This window comes from Sarcophilus harrisii, chromosome 2 (genome assembly GCF_902635505.1).
Source record: "Sarcophilus harrisii chromosome 2, mSarHar1.11, whole genome shotgun sequence".
NCBI classification, from domain to species: Eukaryota; Metazoa; Chordata; class Mammalia; order Dasyuromorphia; family Dasyuridae; genus Sarcophilus; species Sarcophilus harrisii.
The window spans coordinates 322,852,702-322,875,481 of NC_045427.1; the positions used below are offsets into that span (position 1 = coordinate 322,852,702).

The 22,780-nt window shown below is 35.5% G+C and overlaps 1 protein-coding gene across 1 annotated transcript in view; it reads left to right on the plus strand.

The window, feature by feature from the left end:
* Window positions 1-3,024: 3,024 nt before the first annotated feature.
* Window positions 3,025-22,780, plus strand: part of FNTB (farnesyltransferase, CAAX box, beta) — a 76,345-nt gene continuing 56,589 nt past the window's right edge. Inside the window, exons 1-2 of the mRNA XM_031952721.1 lie at window positions 3,025-3,406; window positions 21,964-22,028. Coding sequence (XP_031808581.1) covers window positions 3,260-3,406; window positions 21,964-22,028 — 212 coding nt within the window. The 5' untranslated portion in view covers window positions 3,025-3,259. The remainder of the gene's footprint in view (window positions 3,407-21,963; window positions 22,029-22,780) is intronic.

Genomic DNA, 22,780 nt, shown 5'->3' on the forward strand with positions numbered 1-22,780 from the left:
AATGTGTACACCAGGAAAAATACTAAGCTTGGAATAAGAGTGAATGATATCTCTAAAAACTAATTGCTTAACTATAGTAAGTCACTTATCCTCTCTGAATTCAGTTTCCTCACTTGTGAAATTGGATAATACTATCCTGTGTTGTTATAAAGAAAGAGTTGTACAAAAATTTAAAAATTATACATCTTTGCAAAAAATCATTGTAGTTAGAAGAAAGGATATGAATTGGGAAAACTTTGCAGTAACTATTTCTTATATCCAAAATCACAGGGGATTGACACAAACATACAAATTTAACAGCCACGGTTTAGTAGATAAGTAATCAAAGGACATGAAAGTTATCAAAAGACAGAGTATCAACAACCACTTGAAAATGTTCAAAATCACTAACAATTACATAAAAGCAAAATCAAGTTAACCTTAAGGTACCATTTCCCATTCATTAACCTAACAAAGATACTCAAATGTGGGACAACAATGGTGTGAGGATCAAATGAGATAATGTATGTAAAGTGCTTTGCAAATTTTGAAACATTATATAAATGCTTACTATTAAATTATTATTATTAATATTGTTATTAAAGTCTTGAAATTGTCATTCTCTGCACCTTCTACTACACTTCTACTGAACTCAAGCAATATTTAATAAGCAATATAGGGTGTACTGATAAATGCTAACAACTGGGCTCTCCAAAATGAGAATATTTATATAGTAACCAACATTTTATGATGATCAACTGTGAATGACTGCTATTTTCAATTATACAAAGATTTAAGAGATAATTATAAAGGGTATATGATGAAAAGTGACATCCACCTCCAAAGAAAGAATTAATAGCATCTGAATGCAGATTAAAGTGTATTATTTTTTACTTTTTTTTGGTGGTTTTGTGTATATGTTTTTGTCATACCTAATATAGAAATGTGTTTTTCATGATTGCATCCATATAACCTATATAAAACTGCCTTCTCAGTGAGGGGGAAAGGAATGGCAAGGAGAGAATTTGAAACTGGAAAATTTAAAAAACTAATGTTAAAAATTGTTTTTACATGTATTGGAAAAATAAAATACTTAAAAAGAAAAAAAAAGATTGGATTCTCCAAAAAAAAAGCAGGCAAATAATTTATTTATTTATTTATTTAGTTTATATATATATATATATATATATATATATATATATATATATATATATATAAATTTATTTAATAGCCTTTTATTTACAGGTTATATGTATGGGTAACTTTACAGCATTAACAATTGCCAAACCTCTTGTTCCAATTTTTCACCTCTTACCCCCCCCCCCCCCAGATGGCAGGATGACCAGTAGATGTTAAATATATTAAAATATAAATTAGATATACAATAAGTATACATGACCAAACTGTTATTTTGCTGTACAAAAAGAATCAGACTCTGAAATATTGTACAATTAGCTTGTGAAGGAAATCAAAAATGCAGGTGGGCATAAATATAGGGATTGGGAATTCAATGTAATGGTTTTTAGTCATCACCCAGAGTTCTTTCTCTGGTAGCTGGTTCAGTTCATTACTGCTCCATTGGAAATGATTTGGTTGATCTCATTGCTGAGGATGGTCCATCAGGTCCATCAGAACTGGTCATCATATAGTATTGTTGTTGAAGTATATAATGATCTCCTGGTCCTGCTCATTTCACTCAGCATCAGTTCGTGTAAGTCTCTCCAGGCCTTTCTGAAATCATCCTGTTGGTCATTTCTTACAGAACAATAATATTCCATAATATTCATATACCACAATTTATTCAGCCATTCTCCAATTGATGGGCATCCACTCAGTTTCTAGCCACTACAAAAAGGGCTGCCACAAATATTCGTCAGGCATATAATTTTAAGTTTAATTGCATTATCAACATTTCTTAAGTCTAGACAGGAAAAAATAAATCAAATCTTGCTTCATATACAAGCAAGATGTAAATGCTTGCATTAAAAATTTAACAATCCTGAACAGGTTCCGGAACACCCCTGCTGTGAGAAAACTGAATGATGGAGACTAATTTACTTGGGCACAACTGTGAATTAATTTAACTGTTCTTGAAATCCTTTGAAACAACAAATTGTTAAATTGTTCATACCCACAAAATGTTCATCACATAGAGATACCACTAGCGGGATTAGACAGGGATATACAGTCTCTGGAATCTGTTTTATTCTAAACTCTTTGAAGGCAGAAGCAATCTTTTACTTTTTATATCCATAGAATTTAGCACATTGCCTGGCACGTAGTAGATGCTTATTGATTAATGTGGTTTTAAATTCTGCCTCTGATGTTTGCTACCTGCATAACTTTAGGTAAATTGCTTAACTTCTCTATGCCTCAGTTTATTCATTTGTAAAATTAGAGTTTTTGGATGATTTGAATTCTGAAGCGCCTTAAGCCTTAGCACTCAGATACTGAGTTGATTAAAGAAATCTACTGACATCAAGACACAAAAGGGAAAAAAAAAATCATAGTAACATTTATGACAATAAAAGAATGACTGAATAAATTATATTAAAATCTATGGAATGTTAAGTGAATTATATAATACATTCGTGAAGCTAATGGAATATCCCCATTCCATAAAGAACAGTGAAGCTGAAAAATTCAAAGAAACACGAGATTTGTAAGAAGTTTTGCAGAGCCAAAAGAACAAGCTGAACAAAGATTGCAACGAGGTAAATGAGGTCAGAAGCTCAAATTAAGTATTTATACCATATTGTAGAGATTTAAAGACATCTTTCTGTTAATAGAAGACAATCAAATTGGGTTTGGGTGGATTTTTATTGGGAAATATCTGTTGTGTCGAGGCAGAATGTTTGCATAAAAAGCATTATCCGGGTGCTTTATTAGTATTATTCTCATTAAAAAACCAGGTGAGGTTCAGATCTGGGCAAGAGAGTAGGTGTGACTGCTCTCCGGCTACTCCGTCAGTACCACAAACAAACGCAACTTGAAGGCAAATTGTTTTCCAGTCTCCTCCGGGTTAAGAATATTGCAGCAGCTGCTTCCCCCTAAGGAGGGCGGCAACATCCCAGCAGTTTGCCAAGAGAAAAAAACGTGCGAGAGTATGCGTTTCAGAGGAGGAGGGCGGGGAGAATGGGACGGAGATTCGCCTTCCGTACTTTCTGGCCGCCTTCGCTCGCCGTAGCAGCCTCGGCCCGCCCGGGATTCAATACGCTACGCGTTGCAGTTTGACGAGGTTGAGTACAGTCTGCCGCCAGCTGTTATTTTTTTTTAAGCCATGGCTGCCGCTGCTGCTTCTTCCTTTTCCTATTTTTCTCCGCCCCTTCCCCCAGCCTGGTCTGAGTCTCTGTACTGCCTGAGTCCGGAGCACGTGCAGGAGCGGTTGCAAGACGACGCGGTGGAGACGGTCACCTCCGTGGAACAGGTGAGGCGGACGGGGCTGCGGGAAGCCGAGGCCCGGAGGCTTCTGGGAGTGGCAGTCTGGCCCTCCATCGGTGACCGGGGCTGAGGCACTTCTGGGGACTACCGTTCCCACAGTGCATCGCGGTGGCCCTGTGCTTGCCATCTGCGGGCTGCAGGCTCCCAGTGCCTGGGGCCGGGTGGACTGGGGGAGGGGAAAAGTTACCTGTACCAAGGTTGGAATGGGGAGGGGAGCAGGGAGACGACCTGGGGCTACCTGAAAGAGGCGAGTCCTCCTTGGTGGCCCTAGGACGAAGAGCCGGGGAGCTCCTGAAAAAGGTCAAGGGTCCGACTGACCGGCCCCCTTCTGCCCGGAGGAGCTGGAGTTTAGCTCGGGGCTTGCTCCTGTCTTGCTCTCCCCCGTCCCTTACCTGAGCCGTTCTGTGCACTTAAGGCTTTGGGAAGCGGAGGAGGCGGGCAATCCAGAGTAATTCTCTTAAATCGACCCGCACGGCCCCATCTCGCCTACCTGCGCTGCGATCGCCTGCGTTTGGCCAATAACCGGAGTGCGATTCCCTCTCCTTCACCACGATGAGACTGGGGCTTTTGTTTCTCTGCGTCTTCCCCCTCCGAGCTGGGAAGGTTCCCAAGGAGGTTGTTACTAAAATGCTCACCATCTGGTGAGGAAGAAAAGCAGGGAGAGAAAAGCGATCGCTGCTTTCCAGAACTAGGCATCTTGGAAACCTCCGGGATGAACGTGGAGGGAACAGCGTTGTCTAATAGGTCTAGCTTTGGAAGCTTTATTAATGGAAAAGTCTCCATTTTCAAGGACCTGAACAGGCCTTGCTGGTTAGAGAGGAATATCATTTAACTGAAGAGTGAGAGCTCAAATGTTTCAGTAAAAGAAACGAAACCTTTCTCTCTTAGATGCCATTTGTCTAGAGCAGGGCATCTTAAACTTTTTCTACTTGCCACTCCTTTTTTGCTGGAGAAATTTTAAGGTGATCCCGGGTTAGGTATATAAAGTAGGTGTATGAGTCAAACATTTACTGATAATAAATCATACTTTTGCTACCCCCACATTTAGTTTTGAGGCCCCTTTTGGAGCACATTTTGAGAAGCTGGGGTCTAGGGCACTTAAGGGGTTGTGGAAATTAAATCTACCAATGACAGTTTTTCTGTCGTTTTCAAATTTCCCCAAAATTGTCAGACAAAAAGTAGTCTAAAGAGTATTAACGGTAATAATTCAAAAGGGGGGATAACAGAAGTAATAGGGTTTTTCTTTTTTTTTTTTTCAATTCATAGGCATTTTCTCCCCTATTTACCTCCCTTACCCGTGTTTGTGTGTGTGTAACTTTGTAACAAATACACATAGTCAAGCAAAACATTCCATATAGGACATGTCCAAAAATGATTATTTTATTCTGCCTTTCTCTTTTTGAGATTAGGTAGTTTTTTTCATCATCTGTCCTCTGGAATTTATATTTCTTAGATTTGTCTCATTTAATCCTCCCAACAAAAGGAGTATTTAAATGGATAAAGAGTCATCCTTGGGGTCAGGAATATTTGGATTAATTCCTACCTCTTGACACATTTGACATTATGATCCCTTGGCAAGCTGTTTAACTTCTTAGGGCCTCAGGTAATTTTCTTCTTCTTTTTTTTTTTTTTTTTTTAATAACTTTTTATTGACAGAACCCATGCCAGGGTAATTTTTTACAACATTATCCCTTGCACTCACTTTTGTTCCGATTTTTCCCCTCCCTCCTTCCACCCCGTCCCCCAGATGACAAGCATTCCTATACATGTTAAATAGGTTACAGTAGATCTTGGATACAATATATGTGTGCAGAACTGAACAGTTCTCTTGTTGCTCAGGGAGAATTGGACTCAGAAGATATAAATAACCCAGGAGGAAAAACAAAAATACAAGCAGTTTACATTCATTTCCCAGTGTTCTTTCTTTGGGTGTAGCTGCTTCTGTCCATCCATGATCAATTGAAACTGAATTAGGTCTCTTTGTCGAAGAAATCCACTTCCATTGTTGAAGTATATAATGATCTCCTGGTTCTGCTCATTTCACTCAGCATCAGTTCATGCAAATCTCACCAATCCTCTCTGTATTCATCCTGGTGGTCGTTTCTTATAGAACAATAATATTCCATAACATTCATATACCACAATTTACCCAACCATTCTCCAATTGATGGGCATCCATTCATTTTCCAGCTTCTAGCCACTACAAAGAGGGCTGCCACAAACATTTTGGCACATACAGGTCCCTTTCCCGTCTTTATGATCTCTTTGGGATATAAGCCCAGTAGTAACACTGCTGGATCAAAGGGTATGCACAGTTTGATAACTTTTTGAGCATAGTTCCAAATTGCTCTCCAGAATGGCTGGATGTGTTCACAATTCCACCAACAATGTATCAGTGCCCCTGTTTTCCCACATCCCCTCCAACATTTCAGGTAATCTTCTAAGACTGTTATATATAAGTTGCCAATCTGCATTTGTGAAGAAACATCATGAATTCCTACATCAGGAAAATCCCATGTTATTGATTTTTTAAGTCCAGACCAACAAAGTCTATATAACAACTCGGGGACTGTCCCCATTTTGCAGATGAGTCAAAGGAAGCAAGTTAAATGGTTTTCCCAAGTCCATGCTATTAAATGCAGCTTTGATTCAAACCCAGGTTTCCCAGTTCTAAGTCCATTGATCTTTTCTAAACCATATCTATTTTAGGTAGGTACTCAGTCAGTTTTCTTCAGTTAACATTTCTGCTTGTTTGAAGTTTCTCAGTATTTGTCTTAATATGTCTTAAGCATGTTTTTTTCTCATGGCTCACATTTGTGGCTCATACTAGTAAAGACAAGGTGGTTCTTTTATTACTTCTTCTGATTTTATTTCAACTCAAACTTTGAAGGAAAGGGAGGACAAAAGAAGGACTCAGATTATAGGAGAATGCTCCTGGAAAAGCTAGCTTTGGTATTTTGATTACAGCTTTTATTCATATATTGACATATACTGAAAACTGACACTTAATTTTATGCTTTTGCTGCTGGTAACAAATAGTTGCTTATTCCCAGTTCCATGTTTAATTATCATAATGCTGTATTTTAATAAGAAAATGTGATGTTTGAAGTGAAACCAAATAATGCTTGGCTAAAGACCTTCTGTACTCATCCGTCCCACCCCTTTTCTTTTTATCAGTGCTAACAGTGACTCCCTTCTTAATGTAACCATCTGGAATCCATCCCTGTTCAAATGCTCTGTGACTCGGGGCTGTAGGCTAAATACTGGTACATACATACTCTGAAATACTACTTTGCCATGAACAGATTGTTCACTGATTATCCTGCTGGAGGTTTTTTGGTTTCTTTGTTTTGTTTTGTTTTCCTTTTGACCACCAGTATAAGTGATAGAATGTATCATTAGCCAATTATGGAATAATCAAGTAGTTGAATGTTTAACTGTAGGTATAGTATAGGTACTTTTAGGCTGTTATGTGGTTGAGGCATAAGGCTTGTTTGGTTTGATTTTAGAGGACAGAATTAGAAGCTCTTATGGAAGTTGCCGAACGACCTTTCTTTTTGTTTGAATATAAAGAATATCTACCTCATTATTAGCCTGTTGATTACTACCTGCTTGAGGAGATATCAGGTTCCCTTGTCATTGAGTATTTCAAGTAGAGGCTGGATACTGCTTCTTTGGGGATGTTCTAGATGCTATTTCTTTTTTTTTTTTAAATAACTTTATTGACAGAACCCATGCCAGGGTAATTTTTTACAACATTATCCCTTGCACTCACTTCTGTTCCGATTTTTCCTCTCCTTCCCTCCACCCCCTCTCGCAGATGGCAAGCAGTCCTATACATGTTAAATAGTTTACAGTAGATCTTGGATACAATATATGTGTGCAGAACTGAGCAGTTCTCTTGTTGCTGAGGGAGAATTGGATTTAGGAGGTATAAATAACCCGGGAAGAAGAACAAAAATGCAAGAGGTCCACATTCATTTCCCAGTGTTCTTTCTTTGGGTGTAGCTGCTTCTGTCCATCCTTAATCAATTGAAATTAAGTTAGCTCTTCTCTTTGTCGAAGAAATCCACTTCCATCAGAATACATCCTCATACAGTATCGTTGTTGAAGTATATAATGATCTCCTGGTTCTGCTCATTTCACTCAGCATCAGTTCATGTAAGTCTCGCCAATCCTCTCTGTATTCATCCTGCTGGTCATTTCTTACAGAACAATAATATTCCATAACATTCATATACCACAATTTACTCAGCCATTCTCCAATTGATGGGCATACATTAGATGCTATTTCTATTTTGGTATTTATTGGAGTAGAAGATTTCTGAGTTCCTTTCAATTCATATTTTGTGATTAAGTGATTTTTATGTGGTTTCTGCCTTCTAGCAGCTTATATTTTATTTGGGGAGATGAGTCATACACAAAACAATCAGGGGTCATGTAATTGCAGTTTTCTAAGAGCTAGAAGTGATCATGTAGAGATTATTTCAGATTTGTCTGAACCAGAACCAGATTAAAATATAATTAGGTTAAATTTAACAATTTAAGGGGGAAAATGACAATAGAACATAGATAATGTTAATAGGTAATTTTAAAAGTCAATATTTGGCCCACAAAGTAATTTTTTTTAATAGCTTAGAGTATATATATTGAATTTAACATATATTTTAACATGTTTAACATGCATTGGATTATCTGCCATCTAGGGGAAGGAGTGGAGGGGAAGGAGAGGAAAATTTAGAGCACAAGGTTTTGCAAGAGTCAATGTTGAAAAATTACCCATGGATAATGTTTTGTAAACAAAAAGCTTTAATAAAAAAAAATTAGCTTAGAGGTCCCTGTTTCTGTTTGAGTTTGACACCACCAATCTAATTTATCCCTAATTCAGAGAAATTTATTCATTTTTAAACATTTATTAAATACCTATTTATAAATATCAGACCCCATGCTAGGTATTTGTAATACAGAGACCATGCCTTGCTGCCTTTATGTGGAAAACATTTATATATGTAACTAAATAGGAAACATATATATAAAGTAAAATAAAAATAATAAATATTTTTTATTGGGAGAGTAGGAGGGCCTAGAAGAAGGGCAACTAGTTGGTTGGCACAGTAGATAGAGTGCCTCAGATATTTAACTAGTTGTGTGACCCAAGGCTAGTCACTTAACCCGTTTTGCCTCAATTTCCTTATTTGTCAAATGAGCTGAAGAAGAAAAGGGCAAACCATTCTTATCTTTGCCAAGAAAACTCCAGATGGGATTATGAAGCGTTGGACATGGCTGAAACACTGGACAATAACAGGGCAGGGCACTAAGAGCTGAGAACATCAGTAAAGGCCTCCTGAAAGAAGTGCCATTTGAGCAGAACCTTGAAAGAAGCTGGGCATTCCAAGACAGGAAGTGAAGAGCAAAAGCATTCCAGGACCAGGAGCAGCCTTTGTGAAGGCATGGATATAGAAGATGGAATGTGATGTGGGGAGCAGCAAGTGAGCCAGCTTGGCTAGGGCGGAGAGTGTTCAAGGGGGAGTGATGTGTGATCTGCTTGGGAACATAAGCTAGAACTAGAATTATGAAGGACTTTTAATGCCAAACAGAGAGTTTTATATTTTATTCTAGAGACAATAAGAAGCTGCTGAAGCTTTGTGAGCAGGAGAGTGACATAATTAGACCTATGCTTTAGTAATATCAATTTAGCAATTCTGTGAAGCGATGAGATTGCAGAGGGGAGAAGCTTGAAGCCAGGATATTACTTACCAGATTATATTTCAGTAGTATAACCTGGAAGTATTTGAGGGTTTGACTAGGATGGTTTGAGATGAGCTGAAGGAAGTAGATGTTAGAGATGTTGAATTGGATTCAACAGCATTTGGCAGCTGATTGAATATAGGGGCTGGGCAGAATGAAAAGTCAAAGTTGATTATAAGGTTGCTAATCTGGGTGATTGAAATGGTGGTGCCCTGCACAGATGTTGGGAAATTAGGGGAAAGATAAGGAGTTCAATTTTGGAATGCTGAATTTTAGATTGCCTGTAGGATTGCTATTGTCTATCCTTCATTCTTGAAAAAGACCATGACATCAGGGAGGTGATGCCATGACATGCAAGTGAATTGGATTGGAGTGAGAGAGGGCTGTGCAAGGTCACCTGCCTCACTTTCCTCTCCAAAGTCATCTGAGAAGTGAGCCAGAAATTAAGAAAAGACTGAAGATGGAACCTAATCTTAACATTACTAAAACACAGGGACGATAGAGTATTCTGGGGGAAGAAATCATTAACAGGGTCAGAGATGTAAAAAGGTCAAGAATGAGGAGACCTGAGAAAAAACTGTTAAATTTAATAATTACAAGTTGTGGCTTAGGGAGGATTGGAATTTATCTACTTTATAGATAATGCTTTTGGGAGCATTTAGATTTTTTAACTTATATATATTTTCAATTAACAACCATTTATTTTTTTCTCCCCCCAAATTCCCCTCCTCCTCCTCATCTTCTAGGTCCTGCCCTACTCCCCAATATTACTTTGTATATTTTCTAATAGTTACATGGATGCATATTGTTTCCCACATAAAGGCAGCAAGACATGGTCTTTATATTCCAGATGCCTAGCATGAGGTCTAGCATGTAAACAAGTGTTTAATAAATGTTTGTAAATGAATAAATTCCTCTGGATTTTAGTTTCCTATTCATAAAATAAGGGATGAATTAGGTCAGCGGTGTCAAACTCAAATAGAAACAGGGGCTACTTAACTATTTTATAAGAAATTTTGCAGACCACATATTGACTTAGAAAACTACCGATTAATATCATTTATGTTTTAGGGTGGGTTTTTAAAAAATTTTGTTCCCTTAGTGTTTGGTAAAGAGCTGGGAAATATTCTTCATCAGTCTTCTGGAATCATGGTTGGTCATTGAATTTTTTTTTTAGTCAACAAAAACCCAGCTTCAGCAAAAACTTGCCCTTCTTCACCTCAATCAGTTCAGAAAGAAAAAAGTACAAAGCATAATAAATTCCTGCATTGGCCATGTTTTTGTTTTTTTTTTTAAATTAGAATCTATTCTCTTGAGTCTATCACCTTTAGGCAAGTGGTAGGTAGTATATTTCATCATGAGTTAGCTGGAATTGTGGTTGGAAATTGCATTGAACCAAATTCCTAAGTCTTTCAAAATTGTTCATCTTATAAGATATTTTTATCACTGTAGAAATTCTTTTCTTGGTTCTATTTACCTTATTTTGGATTAGTGTATACTGGAGTAGTCTTGGTTTCTCTGTAACCATCTCTTTTGTCATTTCTTTTAGAGCATTAGTATTTATCACAGTCATATATCTTAATTTATTCGGCTATTTGCTAATTGATGGTCACTCTGCTTAAAATTCTTTGCCATCCCAAAAGTTGCTAATAAATATTTTTGTATCATCTTAGAGTTTGTAACATCTAAAACTAATTCATCCCTTAACCTATACCCCTTACCCTCCATAAGTAACCTTTTCTCTTTTCTTGCCCTGGTAAACAGTCTCTCCTTATGGTCCTTCTTGGCTAGAGCCTGTTCCCAGTGACTGTACAGTCCTTATACCACCCTAGCCTAGGAAAAACAACTCACTATGATTTTTTTTTGTATTTTATGATAATGACTTGGCCTGATCTGATTTCTAGATTTAGGTGTTGTTATATGTGCTCCTTCCTGCACCTCCGCTATCATGGCTCTGGCTTTATTGGCTCCTATTTCTTAAGTCTTGAATAGTTTTTCATTCTTAAAGTGTTATTGTACAAATTGTTTTGATTCTGATCTCTCCATTCTATATCAATTCATATAAGTTTTCCCTGTCTTCTCTGAAACCCTTTTGGGGGGGATCATTTTAGATACTGTTAAGACTAGAAAGCCCAATTAGACTTCTGTCTTTATATTTATAATCTAATTAGTGGTACTACTTCTATACTATTTCTTCATCAGTCATCTCTTTATTGAACCCACTACTACATCCTGTTTAAATTTTATTTCAGGAACTTTCCAATATTTTTTTTCCTGTCCTAACCCTTACTTGTACTTCTGATTAACCCGCATGCAACATTGTTCAAACATTCTCAGTGACTACCTACTGATTAAAGTCTAAATTCAGATTACTGAATAAAGTCAAATTCCTTAGCCTAATCCTCAAAGCCTTTTACAAGTTGGTTCCAACCTACTTTTTAAGTTTTATCTCAAACTACTCTTCCTTTCATGCTCCAAACTGGATTGCCTTGCTACCCATTGATCATATTGAATGCTTTCCCATTTCTGTGCCTTGGCCTATTACTAAACCTTAAAATGCTATTCTTTCCCTTCTAATCTCTATTGAAATTATCAATGCAGATAAGTAGGACAGCTTTGAAAGCTACAGTTTAAATTTGTTATATACTTAAAATGGAAAAGTTAGCTGTGCATTATACAGAGCTGCAACAATCCTCCTTTTCTGTTCTATTACATTTTATTTGGTGTATATTAAGTTCAGAATAAAGTAAAAAAATAAAAAAAAACCTGTCTTTGACTAAAAGCCAACTTTAACTTATCACACTTCGATGATGGTTTCTCTAATTTCTTGAAGCAGAAATCTCTTCTTCCCATGAACATTCATGGTACTTTATTCTCATAGCATCATATGGACATTGTGAACTTATGATGTTCTGTTTTGCATTATATTTATGATCATGCATGTCTTTTCTCCTTTATTGTAAGCTCTTTATTGATATTTGTTGTTGAATGAATATATTTGGGTTTTTGGGAGGATAGGATGGGGAGGCAAGGAGGAATACAGTGAAATACCAAGCAAATGCTCTGAGACTCTAATGGAGATATCTTCCTCCCTCCCTTCTTCCCTCCTTCCCTCCCTCCCTCCTTCCTTCCTTCCTTCTTTCCCTCCCTCCCTCCTCTTTCTCCCCCCTCCCTCCTTCCTGTTAGAATCCTTACAAAGTGATAAATCATTTGCTTAATTTAGCATGGTACTTAGCAAATTCTCTAGCTCACTAATGTATTTAAGTACTCATTGGAGTTCACACTTTTACACCGAGGATAAAAAGAGCCAGAAGTCACTTCGGAAGATTGACAGAGTGAGAGTCAGTTCAGAAGAAGTCCACTCTTGGAGGTGGAACCACATTCATTCACTTCATCTCCTCTCTCCTTCCTTCCTTCCTTTCCTCCCTTTCCTCCCTCCCTCCCTCCCTCCCTCCCTCCCTTTCTTCCTTCCTTCCATCCATCTATCTGTATTGCAATAGGATTTCAGAGAAAAGTGCAATCAGTATGGGAAAATAGCCAAAACAAAATACTACAAAATACTAATAGCTAAAGAGATGAGGAAAAACTATGTGAGAAGTGGCACTTGAGCTGAAACTTGGAGGATATCAAGGATTCCAAGAAGTATAGGTGATTAGAGGATTGGGCAGTGCATTGCCTTTGAATAAAGTGGATTATGGCAGAATAGAAAATTTAGTCCAGATCAAATTTCATGGTTTTGCTTCTGTCTTAGAAGAGGACAGCTTCTAAGCTGTCAGGACAGCTAGTTGGTGCAGTAGATAGAGTACCAGCCCTGAAGTCAGGACTTGAGTTCAAATTTGATCTCACACACTTAACATATCCTAGCTGTGTCACCGACCTGAGTCAGTCACTTAACCTCAATTGCCCTAGCAAAAAAAAAAAAGAAAGAAGAAGACGATGAAGAGACTCATGTCAAACCTAGTTAAATAAGTAGGCCATGCAGATTTATAAGCAATATTTCTTAATTATAAAGGTTTAGCTTTTTGTTTCTTTCCAGTTCTAAATAATAGTAATTTTGTTATTTTTTAAAAATGTTAAAATGACTCTCAAGTAGCATCTGTGCTTCAGAAAGGACCTCTAGGAATAAAGAAAAAATATTGAAAGAAATTGATAGTTCCTGAAAGGAATGTCCCCATTAAATTGATTTAAAATAATAACTATGAAAGTAAAACTATTAGAAATTGCAATGCTGTATCTTTTACTCTTACTCAAATAGCAGTGAAATGGAAAGCATATCATTCCCACTAATTGGATATCTAGAGAAAATTCTATTTTGCAGACAAACTCAAATAGTGTAATAAAGAGTAAATTTTTCTGATTAAATATTAATTTTATTCTTGACCATTCCACTGAATTTCTGAATGATTTTAAGGAGATCACTTGGATCTCTTGTTTTCCAACTGTACAGATACTACTTAGTTTATGAATTCCTGGACAAAAGAATGAGTAGCTCCTCCCCATCCAGATGAACAGAAGGATCAGTTTTTGTCTGTAGAAACAAGATTTTCTTAATCTTTTTATTAAGTTGTAGGTTTGGTGGTTAAGGGAAATAGGGGTTATATTGTTTCAGTTAAAGTATGCATTAAAATGGACTTTTGAGCGTTGTCATTTATAACTTTGTTTCAGTGGGAAAATGAGGTCTCAGTTCCAAACAGCTCCCTCACAAATGAACTTTTACAACTTTTTTTTTTTTTGAGGGGAGAATGGTTGAAAACTGTCTAATATAGAGTTCAAAATGAGAAGTCTTAGTGCTAGGAAATGTACAAGTTTTATTAAATGCCTATTATGTGTCAAACATCATGCCAAATGCTTTACAAATACTTCATCTGAATCTCAAAACAGCCCTGGCAGGAAGATACTATTATTTCCATTTTAGAATTGGGGAAACTGAGCGAAATGCTTTTTACTGACTTGCCTAGCACTATGTCCATTGTGTCCCTTAGTTGTCTGATTGGGTTAAGTTTCATAAAATGAAATGCTTTGGAATTTACTTGTGAAAAGAACTAGGATAGCTAATATAGTTATGACTTTGTTATTATATCATGTAATGGGCTGAGGCTTGAGTTGATGCCCTGAAGTCCCAAGAACGTGAGGCTAAATAGTAATTGGACTATACTCTATTAATATATATGCTTGGAGAAAGAATGGCCCCGCCCACTCTCTGTGCAAGTCCTGATGTGTTGTATAGGAAATGATGATTTTGGTGGGTGGAGGCAGAGGGGAGGAGGAGAAGCGGAGAGAGACCGCTGGCTGGGTTCTGCTCTGGGGGCTTCTGGTCTCGTGGCTTCTGGTCTGGCTGGCTTCTCCTTTTACCTCCGATCCTTCTTCACCTCCACTGAGAATAAAGATTGAAGATTTTCCCTTAACCTGAATTCCTGACTCCGGCTGATTTTAAAATACGCGGTCATCACAATATCGTATAGGAGAATAATTGGTAATAATATTTGGGGACTTCATTTTGCATTTAGAGGTCCTCTTAAATAACTTCTGAGTTGATCAACATCTTTATCTTTTATTTTCATCTTAGCCACCAACAAGAATTTTTTTTATCACACCCACATATTCCTTCCCCACAATCCATGCTTCTAAAATTCTTTTATCTAACCATAGCCCTTCTATCTTTCAATCTCTTCTTGTGTCTCAGCTTTTCTAAATGTGTTTTTTATTTTCACTGCAACTTATAATCATTCTTCTGTCCTTTCCTGCTTTTCCTAGGCCCTTATATCTGCCTTCACTTTCTTCTCAAAATCATAAATCAGGTCAACTTTTTACTATCCTAGACACTTTTTATGATAACTAATTATTCTTTCCAAGTCCATCTCTGGATTGTTCTACTTACTAGTCATCTTGTCAAAGTACTGATCAGTTTTAGAGGAAATTCAAAATCTAACTGTTCTGACTTGGCTCACTATAAATGTACTTTAACCATGCACTCAGTGCTATATATCATTCCTTTTATTCTGCTCTGGAATATTGCCCAAAGTATTTTCCATAAAGAGAATCTCATCTTCTCTCATTTTCTCAAACTACTTAGATATTCTCTTTTATCTTCAGTAGAAAATCTCACTTTATTGAGGCCATGGGTTAAAAGCTTGCTTTCCAGTTCTGTACTTTAAAATCACTTCAACATCATTCACCCATTCTCTCATTCTTTGCTTGCTAACACCACTCTCTCTAACCTTTGATTCTTCTATCTCCTCAGTTTTTTCCTGAAATATTCCCCTTTGACCATCCTTTCACTATTCCTAATTTTCATTCTTTAATTGCCCATTAACTCCTTACCTATTGCCCTCAACTAGGGCAATAGGTCTTTTTCATCCTAAGAAAACCCTCCGTGTGACCCTTTAGTTGCTCACAAATTTTTATTGTATCTTCCATCCTTTTAACAAATTTCTAGAAAAACAGTCTACAGTAATTGCTTCTACTGTCTCACCTTTCATTCACTTAACTTCTTGTTAATCCCATTCTTTTCTGACCCTTGACTTGAAATAGCTTTCTCTAAGATCAGTAGTGATCTTTGTGTTAAATCAGTGGTGTTGTCTCATCCCTGATTCTCCTTGACCTTTAGGTAGAAACTAGGTAGAATAATCTCCCACTGCTTAAGTTCTATAAATCGATCATTTTGTATGTCCCTCAAATGGTGTTATAAATGTTTAAATGGCTCTTGGCAGAAAAAAAAAACCCTATCTGTTTTCTAAACTTATTCCTTTTCCAAACTTCCTTATTATTATTGAAGGCACCAGCATTTTTCAGGTCATCTAGGTACATAATTACATCCCAGCAAAACTAAGAATTCAAAGGAAGTTGATAAATATCTACCAAAAAAAAAATAAAGTTCCTAAACTAATAAAATGAGATAAGAGATCTTTAAGTCAATCTCAGGAAAAAAAAATCAAGAGAATAATGAACTGGAAAAAAAAGAAAAAAAATCCTGAATAAATGGATTTATAAGTGTATTCTATCAGATATTTAAAACACTTAATTCCTGTGATGTAAAAATTTTCCTCAAAACTTTCTTTTATGACACAAATATGGTTCTGATACTCAAATGAGAGACAGTACAGGGAAAGAAAACTATAAGCCAGTTATACTAAAGAATGCTGAAGCAACAATTTTAAAATGAAATCTTCAGCAGAAATCTACACAAATGTAGTAAGAAAGTAATTCTTTGTGACAAAGAGATTCATTTGAGGGATTAATGACTCTACATTTATAAAAATTAATAACAAAAAAATCATAGCTTTTGAAGGGCTCTTCTTTCCATATGATTTAAAGTATATAGTTAAAACTATAAGCTAGTGTTTGTGGTGATGAAACACTAGAAACTTTCCCCACTACAAACAAGAGTAAAGCAAGGATGTTATTTCTCTTCTTTATTTAACAGTTCTGGAAATGTTTGTTAAAAGTAATAAGACAGGAGGACAAAAGGAAAGATATAAACATCAAACGATTATAGTTTTTGCAGCTGACATAGTATGTTTAGAAAGTCCAGAGAATCAGGAAAGAAACATTGAGATATGCTAGCTTCACTAAGCAGGATACAAAATTAATATATTCTGTCTTCAGTTTTTCTGTATATATATATATAGTGCTAATAAAAAATCAGGAAGAAATATAATAGACATTTCATTTTTAATGACTCCAAATGTATAAAATATCTAGAACTTAACTTATCAACCAACGTAACAGTTATATAAATACAACCATTACTATACCTCAAATGAATTTATGAAGCAGTAAGCTTTAAAGCAGGGGCAACTAAGTGGCACAATGAAGAGTGCCAGAGTCAGAGAAATCCGAGTTCAAATCCAAACTCACACACTTACTACTTGTATGATCCTGGGCAAGTTACTTAGCCTTGTTTGGATCAGTTTCCTTATCCATGAAATGAATTGGAGAAGGAAGTGGCAAACTAGTATTTTTGCCAAGAAAGCCCCAAATGGAGTCACAAAAAATTGGATATGATTAAAACCAACTGAACAAAGCAAAATTCATTAAAACAATTTGATACTCATTGAAAAAACAAAAATAGATCAGCTGAATAGAATAGATAAAAAAAATATAAAAGCAATTAAAAAGTTTTTTGATAAACTCAAAAGTATGAAATGTTTATTTGAAAATAGATTTCATAATTTGTGTAGGCATATGCCATTCTTCTAAGCAGTAAGATTTTTGTATGACCTTTCTGTTTTATGTGTCTAAATGTGATAGCTCTCATAGAAAGCTCTGCACTGATTAGTTAATTTATTTATGTGTTTTTAATTCTTAATAATATTTTTCCAAAAACATGCAAAGATAGTTTTCAACATTCACCTTTGCAAAACCTTGTGTTCCAAATTTTTCTTTTTCTCCTCCCCTCCTCACAACAGCAAGCAATTCAAGGATAGGTTAAACAAGTGCAATTCTAAAAATATTTGCGTTATTTGTCATGTACATAAAAAAAAAAATCAAAAGAGAAAAAACCACGAAAAAGGAAAAAACAGCAAACAACATAAAAGTGAAATACTATGCTTTTGTCCACATTCAGTCTCCATAATTCTTTCTGGATATGGATGGCACTTTCCATTACAAGTCTATTGAAATTTCCTTAAATCACCTCATTGTTGAAAAGAGTCCATCACAGTTGATTATCATACAGTCTTGTTGTTACTATATAAAATGTTCTCTTGGTTCTGCTAATTCATTTAGCATCAATTCATGTAAGTCTTTCTAGGCTTTTCTGAAATCAGTCTGCTTATCATTTCTTGTAAAAAAATAATATTCCATTGTATCCATATACCATAACTTATTTAGCCATTCCTCAATTGATGGGCATCCATTCAATTTTCAGTTTTTTGCCACTGCAAAAAGAGCTGCTACAAACATTTTTGCATGTATGGATCCTTTTCCCTCTTTTGTGATCTTTTGGAATTCAGACCTAGTAAAGACACTACTGCATCAAAGGGTATGCACAATTTTAAGCCCTTTGGTCATAGTTCCATATTGCTCTCTAGAATGGTTAGATCAGTTCTGTGTGATTTATTAATAAAGGGAGCATTAGGAAAAGATTAAAGTTTTGCATTACTGCTGAAAGAGTTTGACTTGAATCTATATTTGAAAGCTTTGGTATATTTCATTCTAAATGCCATTGAATTAAACTCCTTTTTAAGTTTCTGTCTCCCTTAATTGCCCTCCTGTCACATCAACAATCTGTAGGCATTTTTTAGTACTTACTATGTGCCAGGCTCTGTGCTACGTGCTGGGATTCAGAGAAATGCAAAAATTAGTGCAGAGACTACATTTTTGTACTTCTTTGAAAGAAGCCAGTAGAAGGGGAAGATGAACACTTTATAGACATTGGGGATAGTCAACGAAAAGACAGAAATGAAAGATGGAGCCTCGTGTGCAAGGAACAACAAATCAGTGTTGCTGGATGTGGATTATGTGGAAAGTAGTAAAATATAAAAGAAACTGGAAAAGTAGGCATTTGAATGAGAGGTAAATGATTTGGGGATGACATGCTCAGACCTATGTTTTGGAGAATTATTTTAGTGACTGAGTGGAGGATGTATTAGACTGAGGACAGACTTGAAACAGAAAGATCAAACCAAAGACTGTTATAAAGCCAATGAGAGCATGAACTAGGGTTCAGCAGGGTGAGTGAAAATGAAATATAGAAGAGATGTTGTGAAGATAGAGAAAAAAACCCACGATTTGGCAGCTTATTGGATATGCAGCATGAAAGAGAGGGGAAGAATATAATGTGACCCTAAAGTTGTACATATAAGTGATTGTGAAAATTGCTTTGTTCTTGACAGTGACAGGGAAATTGGAAAGAGGGGAGGACTTGGGGGCAAAGTGTTCTGTTTAGTATTTGTTGAGATTAAAGTTGTCTTATGTAATATCCTATTTTGGATGTAATATCCTATTTTAGATGTCTAATAGGAAGCTAGAGATAGGAGACTGAGGATGAACAGACAAATCTGGAGTAATAAGTTACTTTATAAGAGTATTATCATAGATTGGAAGATTTTTTTGTAGAGGAAATTACAGGTATAATGGAAAAAGAGAAGAGGGCTCAGAATAGAGGACTAGAGGGAACCCAGAGTTAAGACTTACTTTCAAACTAAACTTCAAACTAAAACTTCAGAATGAGGTAAATTCATTTTGGAGTTCTCCTTGGTATTGCATGAACACTCTTTTAACACTCATTTTCAATAGTTAGTGTAAACATATACTATAGAATCTTAGGATTTAGAGTATGAAGATCATCTAGACCAATCTATCAATTTATAAATGAAGAAACTGCTCATAAAAGTTCCTCATTGTTTGTTTATTGCCATTTGTTCAGTCATGTAGCTAACTCTATTACCCTCTTTATGATATTCACTTTTGATTTTTTTTTTATGCTTTTTTTGAACTAACAACCACACACAATTAGTATCGATATATATGTCTGTCTGTTCCCTAGGCATATTCCTCTAAAACAAACTTGAGGTCATTTAAAGGAACTTTGAAATTTCCTAGAGGTATTCCAGACCATCCTCTTTCACTTATTTAACATGAACCAAATACTAGCTGTATGATCTTGGACAAGGCACTTAACTTCTGTTTGCTTCAAGTCCCTCAACTATTATATAAATACATATTAAATATAATATACATAAAGTATAAAAACTATTATGACAATATCCACTTTCCAGTGTTATTGTGAATTTATCACATAAGATAATATTTGCAAAACAAAAAGTACTTCACATGATAACTGGTACATAGTGAGTATTATGTATATATGCTATTCCTTTCTCCTCCCTTCCCTCTTTTTCTTTTAGATGTACTTAGTGATGAACAAACTCTATAGGCTGTTTCTCTGATTGCAGATCAGACCTTTTATATTTGCAGATGTAGTCTAGATATTTATATCTTTTTATATAGAATGTGGATATAGCCTACAAGTAAATAGCTCTTTTATTTACTTGCTTCATGTTTTGACAGATCTTCAAGAGGGGAGGACTTCTTATTGGAGAGTTCTAAGATGTAGGCTTTGATATCTAAATGCTGAGCAGATTTCAAACTTCGTTGTTTTACATCCGGGATGTCAAACTTTGAGCTCACAGATTTTCTAAGTCTATATATTGCTTCAGGGATCCATTTAAGTTGACACTATTATTTTATACTAACCTTTGAACAGTTTTAAATGAGGAATATAGATTCAAATAGGCTTGTGTTTGAGAGTTTTTCCTAAACTTTTGTTTTCTTCCAGTCAACATTATCTGACCTTGTAATGTATACTAAGCAAATGTTTCTTTTGATATAATTTAACAGAATAGTTGTTCAAATACTTTGTTTACTATTCTATATTATTTGCTTTTCTTATGTCATTCAGCTTAAAACCCCTCAAGAAGTCTTTGAAACCATATTTAATTACATTTTCCAACCTGGGAAAGTATGAATTAGAAATAGATCAATTTAGAAAAAGACCAACTGTTTATTTAGTTTGGTGTTTCATATCAGTTTAAGCAGTACAGTTTTTACTAGATAAAATGTTGTGAATGGGAAATTTAAGAATCTGGACAATTTTATTTCCAAGTTCAGTCTAACTATACCGATAGCTTTTGAATTCTTGACACATCAAATATATCCCTCTCCAAGTTACTTAAAAACAAATTTTTTGGACCAGGGGTGTCAAACTCAAATAGAAACTGGGATCACACAAGAATCCCTGTTCTTGAACAGTGACTAGAAAATCATGTATTAATATTAGCTATGTTCTGTTGTTGTTGTTGTTATTATTGTTTGTTAAATATTTCCCAAGTATATTTTAATCTGGTTTAGACCACACTCTGAAGTGTTGATGGCAGTATCGTGTTTGACACTCTGTTTTAGCTTATTTATTTTAGAGTATTCATTACATAGATCTGAGAGTGTGGTGGTTTTCTGGAGGCATCCTTAGTCTCAGTTGAAATAAATAATTACTCCAAAATCGCAGCCAGCTGATAAGAGATCTGAACTTTTATTGTATCCTTCAATATACCTGGTTAGCTCAGGCATATCTCTCTGCCTGGTTCCAAGAGATCTTGCAGCTTTGTCCTTGGCTTCTGCCTCTGCTTTCTTCAGCCTCCAGCCAGCTCCAAGGTAGAAGATACGCTGAATCTCTCTTACCTCGAAGATAGGGCTTGTAGGCTTTTTTCCAGAGTCTCCTCTGGTCCTGAGAGCTTCTTGCTTATATGCTGTGCACTGAGTACACACCCATCATTATATCACTGGGAAACCATTATTTGTTGTAGGATTAAATCAATGCTAAACTAGATTTAACTATTGTTTCTATCAGTTCCACTTAGTACCTTGTTTCAAGTTCTGGCCCAAAATATCTAAGATCAAATCAACTCCAATGGCTTAACAGTTTGTAAAGATGCCAACATGAGAGGATAATGTAAACATTATAAGAATATTATCATAGATGGAAATGAATTCCTCATTAACCAAGGAATGTTTCTTATATTTATTTTGAATAATGCTATATATGTATATGTTGTCTATTTATACGTTGTCTATTTAAATTCGAATATAAACTGCTAGATAGCAGAGATTTTTTTTTTTACTTTTTTCTTTTATTCTTAGTATCTAGCATAGTGCCTGGCACATAGTAGACATTAATATAGATTTATTGATTGATTGATACTGGCAGGAACTCTCTGAGGCAATAGGATATTGAATCTATATTCAATGTGGAATCTTATCTACATTTCTGTTTTTTCTCCCCCATCTCTTTACTAGGCAAAAGTAGAAGATAAAATACAAGAGGTCTTCAATGCTTACAAGATCAACCATCATGTGCCAAGGTAAGATGTGGTGTTGAATACAGAGAGGAACACAATGAATGATTCCCCTTTCTCTATAATTTGTGTATTTTGATTTGAATTGGTCTTGGTTGGGAAAGACAGCTGTTATTAATAGATGATTAAGATTTATTAACCCTGGGACTACCTGGATGACCAAAGCCTCTGTGGTTCTACTGGTGCTATGGATATTTTCATACTTTAGTCAGTAATCTTTTTGTAATTTAAATCCAGTACTGAGTTAGATGTGTCAAAAGACATGAATAGTATTGTAATTTTTCTTGTAAAATCTATATTGTTTTCCAAAAATGATTGTCAGATTATAAGAAATGAAGTTCTGTGCCTGTATATATGATGACATTGAATTTTTGCTATTTTTATTGATGTGAACTAATCTCAAAATTGTTTTTATTTGGACTTCTCTGCAATTAATAGAGATTTTGACATTTTAAAAAAATAATGGTTGATAGTTTTCATTTCTTTTGCAAATATTATGTTCATATCTTTTGATTACTTGTCACTTGGGGAATGGCTTTTATTCATAAAAGTTTGTATTAATTCCCTCCAGATTTTGGAATGTTATATTTTTATCAGAGATGTTTAATGCAACTATTTCCCCAGTTTTTTTCTTCTTATTTTAGCTGAAATTATTTTATTTGTACACAAAACCTTTTAAACTTTATACAATTGAAAAGGTCTTTTGTCTTTTGTAATATGCTCTGTATCGTTGTTGGTTACAGAATCTTTTCCTATTA